A 17,613-nucleotide genomic window follows, 5' to 3' on the forward strand; every position below is an offset into this window, starting at 1 on the left:
AGGGGCGAACTTCTGGGGCGTGGGCCAGGCGTTTTCGTCCACGCCGTGGGGGGGTGGGGGGTGGGACGGCCTTGTTCTCCCCTGACCGGAGCTGGAGGAGGAGGACGGCGGCGGGAGAGCGGGGCGTCGCGGGGCCCCTACCACTCAGCAGTCTCTCATGGTGTTCCTCACTGTGTGCCGCTGAGGACAAGAGGGTCCCCAGTTGAGTCGCTCAGTCGTGTCCGACTCTTTGCGACCCCATGGACTGCAGCACGCCAAGCCTCCCTGTCCATCACCAGCTCCCGGAGCTTACTCAAACTAGTCCATCGAGTCGGTGATGCCATCCAGCCATCTCATCCTCTGTCATCCTCTACTCTTCCCACCTTCAATCTTTCCAAGCTTCAGGGTCTTTTCCAGTGAATCAGCTCTTCGCATCAGGTGGCCAAAGTATTGGAGTGTCAGCTTCTGCATCAGTCTTCCCAGTGAATGTTCAGGACTGGTCTCCTTTAGGATGGACTGGTTGGATCTCCTTGCAGTCCAGGGGTCTCTCAAGAGTCTTCTCCAACACCACAGTTCAAAAGCATCAATTCTTCAGCGCTCAGTTTTTTTAATACTCCCAACTCTCACATCCATACATGACTACTGGAAAAACCATAGCTTTGACTAGAAGGACCTTTGTTGACAAAGTGATGTCTCTGCTTTTTAATATCCTGTCTAGGTTTGTCATAGCTTTTCTTCCAAGGAGCAAACGTCTTTTAATTTCATGGCTGCAGTCACCATCTGCAGTGATTTTGGAGCCCCCCAAAAATAGTCTGTTACTGTTTCCATTGCTTCCCCATATATTTGCCATGAAGTGATGGAACTGGATGCCATGATCTTAGTTTTCTGAAAGTGAAGTCGCTCAATTGTGTCCAACTCTTTGCGACCACATGGACTGTAGCCTGCCAGGATCCTCTGTCCATGGGATTTTGCAGGCAAGAATACTGGAGTGGGTTGCCATTTCCTTCTCCAGGATCTTCCCAACCCAGGGATTGAACCCAGGTCTCCCTCGTTGTAGCCAGATGCTTTTAGTATCTGAGCCACCAGGGAATGTTGAGCTTTAAGCCAACTTTTTCACTCTTTCACGTTCATCAAGAGGCTCTTTAGTTCTTCTTTACTTTATGCCGTAAGTGTGGTGTCATCTGCATATCTGAAATTATTGATATTTCTCCCTGCAATCTTGATTCCAGCTTTTGCTTCATCCAGTCCAGCATTTCTCATGATGTACTCTGCATGTAAGCTAAATAAGCAGGGTGACAATATACAGCCTTGACGTACTTTCCTGATTTGGAACCAGTCTGTTTTTGGAACCAGTGTGATGTGGGTCCTCAGAAGTTTCCAAATTTAGCCTTTATCTTCTCTGCCAAAAATGCATTCCTTTTGCTTTGGGGTAGCTGTAGGGTGACCGTTACTAGGTTCCCATATTCCTTCGTTCAAACAAGCGCTTAGTAAACCGGAGTGGAATTTGAGCCCACTCCCAAGTGAGGGTGCAAAGTGGACACCCAAATTCCAGGGTAACAAGAGGGAAGTTCACCCTTTTTTGGTTGAGGAAACTGAGGCAGGGGGTGATTAAGTGGTTGATGCAAGAAAACGTGTGAGTTAGAGTGGCAAAATTGAGATTTGAACCCAGGCTGTCTCGTGGAATCCCATTGGGAGTGCAGAGGAAAGGACGGATTGAGGGACTGGGGAGAGGAGGGTTAGTTCTGTGTACAAGTTCTGCCAAGTTTTCCTGGAGAGAGTAACAAAAATAGCTTTGCTCTAAGCACTTTGCAGCTATTGTCTAATAAAAGTCTTACAAGCCTATTAAAGACATGATGTGACTATAACCATTTCACAGATGAAGAAACGGAGACACAGACTGATTAAACTGTCCAAAGTTTTAAAGCCAGCAAGTGCCAGAGCTGGGACCTGACTCTGGGTAATCTGAACCTCGACTATCAGGGCAGCTACTGCCATGGGTTCCTTTTCAAATGGCTTCTGAGCTCTGCTGTAAAAAGTGAGTGGGACTCGGTTTATATGGATCAACTCTATGGAAAGAACTCTATATATGGGAAGAACTCTAAAAGCAGACAGGTGGGAAAGAAAACCAGCAACTTGTTGGAACTGGCGTTTTTTTAGTTGCCAGGTTGAATGTGGCAAGGCTGGGTTCGGTCGGAATTGATGCTGGAGTGACAAAGTGGAGCAGGTACCAGCGACTGTAGACCTGAAATGCTGGTAAATATTGGGCATTTCTCCTGTTCCCCCAAAGTAAGGTTGGCTGCCAACCATCTGTGTTGGCCCCAATATACTTCAAGTGATGATAATAAAACATACTTAATTAGGGGAACCTAGATATTTTCCCCCTTAATTTGTTTTCCTGTGTGAAAGATAAACAGAACTGGACACCAGTAGAAGTGTAAAGGACGGACTTTATTCAGTAACTACCACAAGAGGGAAGAGAACCCAGCATGAACCAGGCTCGGTTTGTACCGAGGTAACTGGGCATTTTAAAAGGAAAAGGAGGGGGACTTCCCTGATTTGATCCCTGGACCAGAAAGTAAGATCCCACCTGCCTTGGGGGAACTGAGCCCATGTGTTGCAGTAAGGAGTCTGTGTGCCTCAACAAAGACCCAGTGCAGCCAAAATTTTTTTTAAAAAAGAAGGGATTGGGACAGCAGGTACTTGAGCAGAGTCAGTGGAAATTTATAAAAAGTGGAGGGGACTGGGTCAACCGTCTCTGGGTCTGTCAATAGATGCTTACCTGGAGGAGAAAAAAAGTCTTTATGACTGGAGGCAGTGGTACAAGTTAAAGCCCCTCCTTGAATGCTAGCATATCAAAGAGACAAGGCAGTTTTGGGTGGTAAATTATTTATACCTCAAAGGAGGAGAAAAAGGATTTATAATTGAAAGGTTTCTAAAGTAAATGCTCTAGCCGGGATTCAAAGGGCTGATTTGCCTACCACCAGGTTTTGGCCTGAACAAATAGTACATTGTCCTGGCTCCTTGTTTTCCTAGGCCAGGATCTCCTTAGGCATGTAGGTAGTGTTTGTTCAAGTCTCTTAGTGTGGGGAGGTGGATGGTATCTTTTTGTGCCAAGAGTCTGCAGGGTTTTTAGGCCAAGGTTGAATTCAATTCAAGAAGAGGGTTCAAAGGAGCCTGACCAGGGTTTGGTCAAGGAGATAAATTTGGTCAGTTAGTAGAAACCTTGGATTCCTGTCTGGATCCAGACCCAAAGCTGACATTTCATGGCCCGAGTTGCTGCTCTGGTTGTTATTCAGTCACTCAGTTGTGTCCAACTCTTTGCGACCCTGTGGATTGCAGCACACCAGGCTTCCCTGTCCTTCACTATTTCCTGGAGTTTGCTCAAACTTATGTCCATTAAATTGGTGACGCTATCCATCTGCTGCTCTGGGCACATTGATTAAAATGTTCTGGAGACTTCCCTGGCAGTCGAATGGTTAAGAATCTGCCTTCCAAACTATTCTCTTCTTTTGTAAATGTTTAACACAATTTTTCATAATAAAATTAAAAGAAAAAAAAAAAGAATCTACCTTCCAGTGAGGGGACACAGATTTGATTCCTGGTCGGGGAACTATGATTCCACATGCCTCAGGGCAACTAAGCTTGCGTGCTGCAACTAAGACTGAATGCAGCCAAAATAAATAAATAAATTAAAAAAAATTTCTGTGTGGTTCAGCATTTCTGGGTTTCTCATCTAAGGAGAGAAACTACTCTTACCATATATGCTCTTGGAATATGGGTGGCTTTCCTTAACAGTGTATTTAATGCTTCTGTTAGCACAATCACATGCTTGTTGTTAGGAAACAGACCTAATGTATTTCACTCTAAAGAGACAAATCTTGTAATCCATATAAGACGCTGAAGAAGGACTCTTGTTTTCAATTTTGTCTCAGTGCTCTGAGACTTGAGGCTTTGTTCACAATGCCCTGTCTTTGCTGAGTAGACAGGGAGCTGGGGAAGGAGCAGAGTATAAACAAGGGGGCATGAAGCTTCGTGAGGCTACACCCCATATATCTGTCTTGCTATTGACTTTCCCCTCTCGGCTGCTCTCTGGACCTAAACCGGAGTTAGGCCGGCCCTCTGTCCTGGCTCCTCCCACTTTGTGTTGGTCCCCATTATAACCCTGTCACATTGTATCATCAGGATGTTCTGACTGCCTCCTTGTGTCTGCCTCCCTCTCTGCTGAGTGAGTTCCTCCAGCTCAGGGAATCATGTTCATATGTATACTCCTGGTCTAGGCCATTGACCCAGACAGTGAAAGTGAAAGTCGCTCAGTCTTGTCCAACTCTTTGCGGCCCCATGTACTGTATAACCCATGGTATTCTCCAGGCAAGAATACTGGACTGGGTAGCCTTTCCCTTTTCCAGGGGATCTTCCCAACCCAGGGATCGAACCCAGTTCTCCCACATGGCAGGCAGATTCTTTACCAGCTGAGCCACAAGGGAAGCCATTGGCCCAAGTAGACAGATAATAAATGGTGCTTGATTGAATTAAGGAATGAAGTCACCTAAACTGTGAACTGGAGTTGCCTATCCATAAATGAAATGGTGTGACAAGGATACTATGATCTCCAAGGTGCCCTTTGGCCCTGACATTCTATATCATCGTGACCCCCAGGGTGAAAATATTAAGCAGCTACCGTCTAGCTGTTCAATAGACCTCAGCAATTCAGCCTCTTTCCATACATTCGTGAAAATACATTTCTTGAAACATAAAATAAGTAATTGTAAACCAAGAAAATAAATTGAATGAAAAGAATGGTTTATCAGGCAGCATTTTCATGTTTTATTATTTTTTCTATAATAACAAGAACTTTTAAGTTAGTCTTTTGTAAAACTTAAAATGTTAATTAAAAATATGTTTTTGTTACACCAGGTAGTTCCTAAAGATCTATTTATCTGGTGTGGACTCTACCCTTATGAAATGTTGGTTCTGTCTTCCAACTTCCAAATGAGCTCAATGCCAAGGAAGCAATACACATAAAGGAAACCTGTGGTTTTGTTCATTTGTCACTTTAGACTCTATATTCATGAATTAATAAATAAATGCTCCTACTTCAATCTAGTGAGCAAGTGATAGATTTTTGAACCTCCATTTCTGAATAATACACCTAGATTACTTACAAATCAAATCAGTCAAACATACAAAATAATATTTCACAAGGGAGAATATTCAATGATTTGTTAATTTCTCCTTCCTATATCTACTGCCACTGCCCAGGCACATTACTTCAAATATGTTTTTATTTTCACTGTTGACGTTGATTAAAATGACATTGACATTGCACAGAAAGGAAGAGAGGTCTTTGGCATAAATTGCTCCACAGAGCAAACGTGAAGCATGAGATTGAAATGTCCTCTTAGCTGATCAGCTACGTGATCTTGTTGAAAATTCTCAGCACAGAGTGAGGAACTTAGTGTCTTTGAAGCATGACAACTTGGATTGACTCCATGGAACCAGCGTCTCTTCATATTTGCATGTCAGATGTTGGCTCCCTGCCTCCAGCTCTGATCAAGGAGACATCGTGAGCGCTGCTGCACCTGTGTTCTCATGGATGGTGGCCCTTGATTCTTCCAGGTTCACAATTTGACTTCTGTACTTCCCTTGCCAGTCCTCCACGATGTACTGGTGGTACGGGTCATTGGAGTGCTCTCGTCTCTTGGATTTCACTGTGCTCACCAGGATGGCTACAATGATGAAAGAGAACATTCCGATCATCACCATAAGGTACAAGATGACGTAGTAGAAGTTCTCGGCATCAACCTTGGCTTGCAGGGCCTCTTGCTCAACTGTTGTGTTCCTGCGCCAGTTGTCCATGTAAGTGATAAAAATCCTTTTGAAGACATTTTCCAGCGTCTGTGTCAGATTGGATAGAGTTAGCATATTTCCGTCCTGCTGCAATTTAAATAATAAAATAGGTGAACAAGTTTAAGAAAATGAATTCTTTCTCTGTTTGGCTGCCTTAAGGAATGGAGGGAGGGGCAGACAAGGTTGGGGGGGAAGTAATATTATTTCTTCTTCACCTGGCATGTGATTAAGTGCATATTTTATTTTTCTTTAAATTTCATGTTTTATGCAGCAGTTTTGCATGCACAGTATCTTACAATAAAAGTAGCATAAACACAATAGTTACAGAGCACATAAAACTATATGTATTATGATCCCAATTTGCATATGTAAATAAATAATATATGTAGAAGAAAATGAAAAAAGACTGGAAATAAATAAGTTTAAAGTGCTAACATGGCTGGTATACTCAGATTTTTTTCTTCCTTATATTTTTCTTACCTTCAAAATTTTCATTGATAGTCTTTCATCCATTACTTTGTTTCTAAATAGACAGATCACCTCACAATAGCTAGCACAATGCCTTATTCATAATAGATATTCCACAGACATCAGCTGAAGGAAGCGATGACTGATGTATGTTCTGTGTCCTTAGAGAATTGTGGGGCAGAAGTTTGCAAGGGCCATGGACAGACGTGATCCACCCCATTTCCTATGTGCGGGCTGTGATTTATTCCAAGTATCCCTAAGGTATGAGTACGTCCTTCCGTATTTGAAAGAAGCACTTTCGGTAAGTGATACAAAGGAACAATGTGAGAGATCACTCATATTTCTCAACTCCATTCTTGTTCCCACTGCCCGGCCACCTGGGCACTGTCTCACCTGGCGGACACAGTGCAGTGCAATACAACCCTCCCCAAAGCCGCCTCCCCAGGGTCACATCTGCCCATCTCTGCCCAGCCAATGTGCTCTTTTTAAGAGGGAAATGGGAGCATATCGTTCCCTTGTTTTGAAAACATGCAGTACCTTCCTGTTGTTCTCAAAGTAAAATCCTCCTTCCTAGCCTGGCCCTGCCAGCCCCTAACCACATCCCCAATTATTCTTCCCTTATGACAACTGGCGGAGAAGGCAATGGCACCCCACTCCAGTACTTTTGCCTGGAAAATCCCATGGACAGAGGGGCCTGGTAGGCTGCAGTCCATGGGGTCGCGAAGAGTCGGACCTGACTGAGCGACTTCACTTTCACTTTTCACTTTTATGCATTGGAGAAGGAAATGGCAACCCACTCCAGTGTTCTTGCCTGGAGAATCCCAGGGAAGGGGGGAGCCTGGTGGGCTGCCGTCTATGGGGTCACACAGAGTCAGACATGACTGAAGTGACTTAGCAGCAGCAGCAGTGGGGGACGTATCTTCAGAGGCCTTTGCCTTTAAGATAAACTTTCTTCACCCCCCAGTGTTCTCACCCTCTGGTCCTTCCAACCTTTTCTCACAGCTCCAGCCAATAAAAAAAATGTTTTCCCAGAGTATGCATCCCCCTGCCACACCCTCTAGAGAGAATTCAGTTTCCTTCAGTCAAGTCAAATAGAAAAATGGTTGGAACATAGAGACAATGGGGGGCAGGAGGGGGACAGCAAAACAAATAAAAATCCCAGAAGAGCTAAGTTTATGAAATAAAAAGGCTGGTTGGTGGGTGATGAGGAAAGTTTAGTCTGGGGGAAGACCCTGAGCAACTGTGGAGTAGGATGCAACTGAGAAGGGGGAGAAGGGACCTCTTCTGGGCAGAGAACATCCCCTTCATGTTTTGTTGTTGTTGTTGTTTTCTGTCGACATGAGAACTATTCTAGTTGTTTCTGCTCATTGAAGAGCTGTTCTGTGAAGCAGCTCCTGCATGCCCTGGGCCACCTGAGGCCCACCTTGGAGGCCCACCTTGGATCTGGGTTCCCCCAGAGAGGTGGTCACATTATAAGCTCCTCCATGTGTGGAGCTCCTTGGCCTGCCTGCCTTCCACGAGTCTCCTTCGTGGACTGTCTCTGTGCCTGTAATTCCTGTCTCCTCCAGGCGGAGGTAGTAAAGTCCCAGTGTTACATGGGAGGGACGGTAGAGTCGGTCACGCTCACTGCCAACACTGTTCTGTGAATATTTTCATCAAACCAACTCCTAGGCTCTTCACCACCTGTGAACACTCTGGGCCAGAGCCTGACTCATAAGAAGAGTTCAGTTATTAGCACCCTGTTCCTTCAGGGCTCCAAGGGAACATAGTGTACACAGGAGAGGTGTGGTTTGATGTTTAGCAAGGCCATCCAGGATGGGGTGCCTCAAGGGAAGCCCCAGTTGTTCACGTTGGAATGAGGATGGGGCGCTTTGAATCTTGAGGGGAGGGTCACTGCAGAGGAAGGAAGAAGTACAGCTCCACTAGAGGAGAGAGCTGGGTGTCTCCACATTCACACATTTTATTTTATTTTTTAAAGATGTATTTAGTTTGGGGCTGTGGTGGGTCTTTGTGGCTACATGCAGACTTTCTCTAGTTGTGGTGAGTGGGGGCTACTCTTCGGTGCGATGCTCAGGCTTCTCATTGCAGCGGCTTCTCTTGTCACAGAGCATGGGCTCGAGGTGAATAAGCTTCAGTCGCTGCAGCATGTGGGCTCAGTGCTTTCGCCTTGTGGGCTCTAGAGCGCTGGCTCAGTAAGTTATGGCGCATGGGCTTTAGTTGCTCCACAGTGTGTGGGATCTTCCCGGACCAGGGATCGAACCAGTGTCCCTTGCATTGCAAGGTGGATTCTTAACCACTGGGCCACCAGGAAAGCCCAACATTCACACATGGTAGAAAGGTGGTTTGCTCTTGTAGTTTCAGGAACCTAGGTTAGTGGTCACTGCAACACAAGTTTTTTCCTAAGCTCCTGGTCATGTTTGCTTGCTTGCTTGCTTAGTTTCAATTTCCCATTTATTGTGTGCTATTCATGGGATGATCAAAACCTCTCTAAAATGTAGACAATTACCTCCTTCTCCAGGAGGCAGTGATCAAGACCATCCCCAAGAAAAGAAATGCAAAAAGGCAAAATGGTTGTCTGAGGAGGCCTTACAAAAAGCTATGAAAAGAAGAGACATGAAAGGCAAAGGAGAAAAGGAAAGATATACCCATTTAAATGCAGAGTTCCAAAGAATAGCAAGGAGAGATAAGAAAGCCTTCCTCAGTGATCAATGCAAAGAAATAGAGGGAAACAATAGAATGGGAAAGACTAGAGATCTCTTCAAGAAAATTAGAGATACCAAGGGAACATTTCATGCAAAGACAGGCACAATAAAGGACAGAAATGGTATGGACCTAACAGAAGCATGTCTTATGGCCATGACATGGGCTTCCCTGGTGGCTCATATGGTAAAGCATCTGTCTAAATGCCGGAGACCTGGGTTTGATCCCTGGGTCGGGAAGATCCCCTGGAGAAGGAAATGGCAACCCACTCCAGTACTCTTGCTGGAAAATCCCATGGACAGAAGAGCCTGGTAGGCTACAGTCCGTGGGGTCACAGAGTCGGACACGACTGAGTGACTTGACTTGAACAGAAGCAGAAGATATAAAGAAGAGGTGGCAAGAATACACAGAAGAACTGTACAAAAAAGATCTTCACGACCCAGATAATCATGATGGTGTGATCAGTCACCTAGAGTCAGACATCCTGGAATTCTAAGTCAAGTGGTCTTAGGAAGCATCACTACAAACAAAGCTAGTGGAAGTGATGGAATTCCAGTTGAACTATTTCAAATCCTAAAAGATGGTGCTGTGAAAGTGCTGCACTGAATATGTTTGCAAATTTGGAAAACTCAGCAATGGCCACAGGACTGGAAAGTCAGCTTTCATTCCAATCCCAAAGAAAGGCAATGCCAAAGAATGCTCAAACTATCGCACAATTGCACTCATCTCACATGCTAGTAAAGTAATGCTCAAAATTCTCCAAGCCAGGCTTTCACAGTACATGAACTGAGAACTTCCAGATATTCAAGCTGAATTTAGAAAAGGCAGAGGAACCAGAGATCAAATTGCCAGCATCTGGTGGAACATGGAAAAAGCAAGAAAGTTTCAGAAAAACATCTACTTCTGCTTTATTGACTATGCCAAAGCCTTTGACTGTGTGGATCACAACAAACTGTGGAAAATTCTTCAAGAGGTGGGAATCCTAGACCACCTTACCTGCCTCCTGAGAAATCTGTATGCAGGTCAAGAAGCAACAGTTAGAACTGGACATGGATCAACAGACTGGTTCCAAATCAGGAAAGGACTATGTCAAGGCTATATGTTGTCACCCTACTTATTTAACTTATATGCAGAGTACATCATGCAAAATGCTGGACTGGATGAAACACAAGCTGGAATCAAGATTGCCGGGAGAAATATCAATAACCTCAGATACACAGGTGACACTACCCTTATGGCAGAAAGTGAAGAGGAACTAAAGAGCCTCTTGATGAAAGTGAAAGAGAGTGAAAAAGTTGGCTTAAAGCTCAACATTCATAAAACTAAGATCATGGCATCTGGTCCCATCACTTCATGGCAAACAGATGGGGAAACAGTGGAAACAATGTCAGACTTTATTTTGGGGGGCTCCAAAATCACTGCAGATGATGACTGCAGCCATGAAATTAAAAGACGCTTGCTCCTTGGAAGAAAAGTTATGACCAATCTAGACAGCGTATTAAAAAATGGAGACGTTACTTGGCCAACAAAGGTCCGTCTAGTCAAGGCTATGGTTTTTCCAGTGGTCATGTATGGATGTGAGAGTTGGACTATAAAGAAAGCTGAGTGCTGAAGAGTTGATGCTTTTGAACTGTGGTGTTGGAGAAGACTCTTGAGAGTCCCTTTGACTGCAAGGAGATCCAACCAGTCCATCCTAAAGGAAATCAGTCCTGAATAATCATTGGAAGGACTGATGTTGAAGCTGAAATTCCAATACTTTAGCCACCTGATGGGAAGAACTGACTCCTTGGAAAAGACCCAGATGCTGGGAAAGATTGAAGGCAGGAGAAGAAAGGGATGACAGAGGATGAGATGGCTGGATGGCATCACTGACTCGATGGAGATGAGTTTGGGTAAACTCCGGGAGTTGGTGGTGGACGGGGAGGCCTGGTGTGCTGCAGTCCATGGGGTTGCAAAGAGTCGGACACGACTGAGCGACTGAACTGAACTGAACCTGTTTTACAAATGAGGAAACTGATGTTTAGAGAATAAATCCTTTGATTCCAAAAGACATGAGAACAGAGCTGCTGGAGGGCAGGGATCATTTTATGCATCTTTGAATCCCGGGACCTGCCAGGGGTTGTTGGGTGAAGTGAAAGTCAATCATGTCCAACTCTTTGCGACCCCATGGACAGTAGCCCGCTAGGCTCCACTGCCTGTGGGATTCTCCAGACAAGAATACTGCAGTGGGTTGCCATGCCCTTCTCAAGGGAATCTTCCCAACCAAGGATTGAATGCAGGTCTCCTGCATTGCAGGCAGACTCTTTTATCATTTGAGCCCCCAGGGAAGCCTGGGGTTGGTGGGGAGCAGACTTTTATTACTGGTTTGGTGAATGAATGAACATTCCTACCCTGTGTTCTGCAGATTTCAACTGGAAACTACAATAGTGATTCTTAACTTATTTGTGGGAGGGGAAAGGTAGGGAGGGTCCCCAGATTCCTTGAAAAACAAAATTGAAAAATATGACTATCTTTCCCCAGAAAAGTATATATAGTATATATAAAGTATGTATACAGATACGAAGCTCTACATTCACTTTTGGGGGACTCCTGGGCCCCCGAAACCCAACCAAAAATCTCTGCCACAAAGTATCTTTGAGATGAAGGAGTTCAGAGTTCCCCCGGAGTTGGGTTTGTTTCTGGGTGTGGAGGAAGCTGCATTGACCGGTCTCTTAGAGCTAATACTGCTGATTGTTTCTTCAGCTCTTTTATATGGACAGAGGCCACTGATAAGCAAATCAGGATATGCTTTTTAAGCACAGAGCTGAAAAGGGCCTCTGGGGATAAAATGCCTCAGTGCTGACCCCGGGCCAGACTGAAGAAGTCAAGTCAAAGGAGGATTCACTATTCAGACACCATGAGACAGGGCTGGGCAACCCATTGTCTGGCCCACACCCACAGGCAAAAACCAAACCATGGTGTGTGAAAGCTGTTTCATTGATGGACATTATCCTGAAACAGATTAACATTTCTGATATCCAGAATAACTACTTAACTGATAGATGTTGACCGCATTTAGTATAAACAGTTTTTTGTCCTCTAAGTTGATACCATAATGGGCATTCACCTTAGGAAGGAATGCAGAGGACACTATTATTTACGTCCTGTTGAACCATTTGAAGTTGCCGTTTATAGAGGTTAAAAATGGTCAAATATTGGTAAGGTCACATGATTTAATACAAATGGGTCTACATTTTCAGGCATTTTTAATAGATGGTTCTTGCTCAGTCAAATAAAAGGATGGGTCCCTAGAGATTCTTGGGGCTTGTCTGCTCCCTTGGGGAGTAGAGTAACTATAGCCCAAGACAAGCTTGAGTCCCCCGCCCAAGGTCACGGTGCTGAGTCTCAAAACCCAACTCACCCAGGCTGGCACCAGCCCCTACTTTGTCCTAGCAGAGGTCACGAAGTCCAGAAACTCCCTGTTTCCATCACCTGCAACTGGTCAGCTCACTGGGCAAAAATAAATGAGACTAAGGTCCAAGCTTGACTCCACACACATCAGTGAGTTGAGCCCTATCTTCAGGACACATAATAACCCCTAAACTGTCACACAATGACAGTGTCAGTGGCTTAGTAGTGTCTGACTCTTTATGACCCCATAGGCTGTAGCCCACTAGGCTCCTCTGTCCATGGGATTTTCCAGGCAAGAGTACTGGAGTGGGTTGCCATTCCCTTCTCCAGGGATCTTCCTGACCCAGAGATTAAACCCGGGTCTCCTGCACCGCAGGCAGATTCTGTACTGAGTCGCCAGGGAGGCCCCTGTCATACATGTGCATAGTTCATGACAAGGACAAAGCAACACTATGAGGAAAGCAACATGCCCTTGATTCTCAACCCAAAGCTCTCTTTCCTACAAGACCGTGGCTCAGCAGCATCATCCGGACCTACGAAAAGCAGCAGTCTTTCCCTTTTGTAACAGGAGTAGAAAAAGACAAGTATCTGCATTTACCATGAAACTTCCATTTAGAAAATTAAATATTCAGGGACTTCCCTGGTGGTCCAGTGGCTAAGACTCCACCCTCTCAGTGCAGAGGGCCCATGTTCATTTCCTGGTCAGGGAACTAGATCCCACATACTGCAACTAAGACCTGATGCAATTAATTAAATTAATATTTTAAAAAATAAAGAAATATACATTCAAAGTGCTCGGGCAAAGGCAACTACTGAAGAAACAAGTACAGAAAGCCCTACAAAAAGAAGAAGGAGGAGAAAGAGGGAAAGGAGAAGAAGAAAATAGAGGAGGAAGGGGAGGAAGAGAAACAGAAACTGAGACAGAGCAAAAGGGCGCAGAAAAGGAAGGAGGGAAGAAAGGGAGGAAGGAAAGCAGAAAGGAAGGACAGGCCAGGTCTTGTACCAAGAAAATCCTTCCTTTTATCATTTTCTGGGGGGGAAATAGCTTTGTTACTTAATTCCTCTAACAATGAAGAATTCGTGGTGGAAACTTGCCTGTGTGGTGTGAGCGGTAGGGACTCTTCGCTGCGCCTTCCTGCTGGCTCGGGGAGCTTCCAGGGTGCTGCATAGACCTGGCCTGTATGCAGCCGCAGCCTGCAGCCCGCCGAGCCCTCGCTGACCGCTGTCTGCAGTCCTGGATGTTTATGAACCCAAATATTTAATCTAATCTCATGTGGAAAGTCAAACACCGACCAGCAGCTGGGCATTCACCTTGGTGTCTGGAGGGGTGTGCCTGGGCGGAGTCTAGCCTTGGGCACAAGTCCCCCATCCAGCCCCGTGCTGCCAGCTCCAGTCAGGGCACAAGAGCTGCCCTCCCCGGGACGTCTCGGTGGACAGCACCCTGCCCTGCAGACCTCGTGGGGAGGGAATGTGTCCCAGAGAGCTGACATGAATATGGCCGTGGGTGGTTGGTGTGGCTTGAGTCCTGAATATTCATCGGAAGGACTGATGCTGAAGCTGAAACTCCACTAATTTGGCCACCTGCTGTGAAGACCTGACTCCTTGGAAAAGACCCTGATGCTGGGAAAGATAGAAGGCAGGAGGAGAAGGGGAAGACAGAGGAACAGAGGATGAGATAGATAGACGGCATCACCAAGTCGATGGACATGAGTTTGAGCAAACTCTGGGAGTTGGTGATGGACAGGGAGGCCTGGCGTGCTGCAGTCCATGGGGTCGCAAAGAGTCGGACACGACTGAGCGACTGAACTGAACTGAAGTGAGAGGACAGTCAGTATATTTCAAGGCAGGACTTCCTATTCTGACCACCTCCTCATAAGCCAAATTTTGTTTAAGTATTGTGGGCTTCCCTGGTGGCTCAGCTGGTAAAGAATCTGCCTGCAATGAGGGAGACCTGGGTTCAATCCCTGGGTTGGGAAGATCCCCTGGAGAAGGGAAAGGCTACCCACTCCAGTATTCTGGCCTGCAGAATTCCACGGACTGTATAGTCCACAGGGTTGCAAAGAGTCGGACGCAACTGAGCAACTCTCACTTCACTTCATTTCACCTGTCTCTGGGAACAATTTCCAAATGAATTATAACAACACTGTTGTCTGGTAAAATAGAAACTGGTCACAAAAGGTGTTATATGGAGGAAATGGAAGCAAGTCTGCAAAGAATACGAAAAACTGGACAAACTCTACTTACTGAATGATGCTTTCTATGATAGTTGGAGACATTGGAACTGAGCAGAGGGGGACTTAATAGAAGCTGACGCACTTGAGTTCTTACCACGTTCCAGGTTCTTCTCAAATGCTTTTCCTGTATCAGCATCATGTGACTGTTTCCACAACCCAGTGTGAGAAGTACTGTGAACTTGACAACTAGGGAACCCAGGCACAGTAAGGTCAACAGGCTGGAATGAAATAGAAGTAGGGCCAGGGAAGTCCCCCTGGTGGTCCAGGGGTTAAGAACCCACCTTGTAATGGAGGGGACATGAGCTCTATTCCCAATGGCGAAAATTGATTCCATATGCCACAGAGCAGCTAAGCCCTCAAGCCACAACCAGAGAGTCTTTGCTGTTGGTTAGTTGCTAGGTCGTGTCCAACTCTTTGCGACCCCATGGACTGTAGCCCGCCAGGCTCCTCTGTCCATGGGATTTTCCAGGCAAGAATACTGGATTGAATTACCATTTCCTTCTCCAGGGGATCTTCCCAACCCAGGAATCGAACTCACGTCTCCTGAGTCTCCTGCATTGGCAGGCAGAATCTTTACCACTGAGTCACCTGGGAAACTCTGTGGGCCACAAAAAAAAGTCTCCCAAGACACAGGAAGATTCTTCGTCCCACAGCCGAGACCCGACACAGCCAAATGAATAAATTTAAAAGTAAGTTTTTGTTGTTGTTGTTTTTAAAGAAGTAGAGTCAGGGTTTGAGTCTGGTTCCTGAATGGTGGCTGCAGAAGTTACCCTCCACCAAAGTCACTTGAGAGTCACAGGGCTGGTCATTATTCAATGATCTAGTGTAAAGGAACGTTAACTTTGTTTCATCTTGGATTTTCTAATTAAGCAGTGCTCTGAACAATAAGTTTTGCAGTACTCTGGCTGGCAAGCGGAAGAGGGCTGGGGTTTAAAATGACCTACAAAGTACCATGGCCACCTGATGTGAAGAGCCGACTCATTAGAAAATACCCTGATGCTGGGAAAGATTGAAGGCAGGAGGAGAAGGGGACCACAGAGGATGAGATGGTTGGATGGCATCATTGACTCATGGACCTGAGTTTGAGCAAGCTCCAGGAGATGGTGAAGGACAGAAGAACCTGGCGCGCTGCAGTCCACGGGGTCACAAGAGCTGGACACTGAACAACAGCAACAACCAAGTGCCGTAGCCAATGTATTAGATGTGATCTGAAGAAATGCAAGGATTTCTAAAACTCTGCACCAGCTTCTTATGACAGCATTAGTTCTCTAAAATTGCCTTCACTGAACAAGACAAGACAAACTCCACCAGAAAGGATGGATTTGATGGTCCCATTGGACTGAAAGTGCTTTCATAGAAACAGAAGCAGAACATTTAAATGTCTCCCTGGGAAATTCCACTGAGAGGACTGTGCCCCCTGCTGGTGAAACAAGGAACAGACGCTGATCTCTCTCCTCAGGCAGCCCTGGTGGTTTAACCTTCAGTTCGGTTCAGTTCAGTGTCCGACTCTGTTCAGTTCAGTTAGTCCCCATGGACTGCAGCACACCAGGCCTCCCTGTCCATCACCAACTCCCGGAATTTGCTCAAACTCATGTCCATTGAGTCGATGATGCCATTCAACCATCTCATCCTCTGTCGTCCCCTTCTCCTCCTGCCTTCAATCTTTCCCAGCATCAGGGTCTTTTCCAATGAGTCAGTTCTTTGCATCAGGTGGCCAAATTATTGGAGCTTCAGCTTCAGCATCAGTTTAACCTTACAACTTGAGTTTTCCTGGTGCAGAGCTAAGAAGAACCAAAGGAGAGAGTCTACACGTTGGTAATTAGAGCAAGACTGGAAGGTGATCTATCCTGGAGGCTAAGAGCTTGGCTTTGGAGGCTGACAAGCCTGGAGAGCAAATTACACAGTATTCCTGATCTGTGGATTCTTCAGCTGCAAGATGGAAAGGAGTTTCTATCTCCTTGGGTTGTCATAAAAATGAGATGAGATAAAGAACATAAAGCACTCAGTAGAGCTGGCACACAATAAGACAGTAAGTGCCTTACACATATTAACTTTTGCTATTACTTTTCAGAGAAATAAGAGGACGTGGCAGTGAGAAGCACAACTTGGCCAGCCTTATTATGAGAAGGGCAGCACTTTTTTAAAATTGAGGTATAGCCAATTAACAATATTGCGATAGTTTCCGGTGGACAGCAAAGGGACTCCACCATACATATACGTGCGTCCACTCTCCCCCAGACTCCCCTCCCATCCAGGCTGCCACATAACATGAAGCAGACTTCCTTGTGCTGTAGAGTACATCCCTGTTGGTTATCCATTTTAAATATACTCATAGCAGTGTGTATATGCTTATCCCAAACTCCCAAACTCCCATCCGCCCCCCTGGCAACCATAAATTCATTCTCTATGTCTGTGATTCTGTTTTGTAAGGGGCTTCCCTGGTGGCTCAGATGGTAAAGAATCTGCCTGCAGTGCAGGAGACCCGGGATCAATCCCTGACTTGGGAAGATCCCCTGGAAAAAGGAATGGCTACCCACTCCTTTATTCTTGCCTGGAGAATTCCATGGATAGAAGAGCCTGGCGGGCTACAGCCCGTGGGGTCATAAAGAGTCGGACACGACTGAGCAACTCACACTTTGACTTTCTTTGCAAGTAGCTGTCACAAGTTGGAGAAGAGAGTGGAAGGGGACACTGTCTCCTGTGTCCCCTGATGGACACCGGCCTTCCTGACCTCTGCAGAAGGCTCTCGATGGACTTACTCTGCCTTGTCCCCAACAATAAAATGCTACCTGCCCAGAAAGCAAGGGACATGAAAGTAAATATCATCTTTCAAAACTTCACTGCAGTCTACATCTTCACATACAGCTTTACTTACCTCTGCCTACACAGGGCATGTTTTTAAAATCTAGCGAGCTGAATCTGCTTTTGGATTTAAAATGAAGTGTTATTCAGTCTGACATCCAGCACTGACAAAACCCAAAATTCCTTTGAAAGA

General features: G+C 45.6%; 1 protein-coding gene across 2 annotated transcripts; it reads right to left on the minus strand.

The window, feature by feature from the left end:
• Window positions 1-4,762: 4,762 nt before the first annotated feature.
• KCNE2 (potassium voltage-gated channel subfamily E regulatory subunit 2) lies at window positions 4,763-13,655 on the minus strand. Of its 2 annotated transcripts, none has more exons than XM_043449099.1 (2): window positions 13,480-13,655; window positions 4,763-5,910 (listed from the first exon to the last, which is right to left on the minus strand). In XM_043449099.1, exon 2 carries the CDS (start codon window positions 5,899-5,901, stop codon window positions 5,530-5,532), a length of 372 nt encoding a protein of 123 aa, XP_043305034.1. In that variant the 5' UTR covers window positions 5,902-5,910; window positions 13,480-13,655; the 3' UTR covers window positions 4,763-5,529. The 2 variants fall into 2 exon arrangements, with proteins under 2 accessions (XP_043305034.1, XP_043305033.1); XM_043449098.1 differs by having other exon boundaries at window positions 4,763-5,913.
• Window positions 13,656-17,613: the final 3,958 nt, after the last annotated feature.

This window comes from Cervus canadensis, chromosome 27 (assembly GCF_019320065.1).
Source record: "Cervus canadensis isolate Bull #8, Minnesota chromosome 27, ASM1932006v1, whole genome shotgun sequence".
Taxonomy (NCBI): domain Eukaryota; kingdom Metazoa; phylum Chordata; class Mammalia; order Artiodactyla; family Cervidae; genus Cervus; species Cervus canadensis.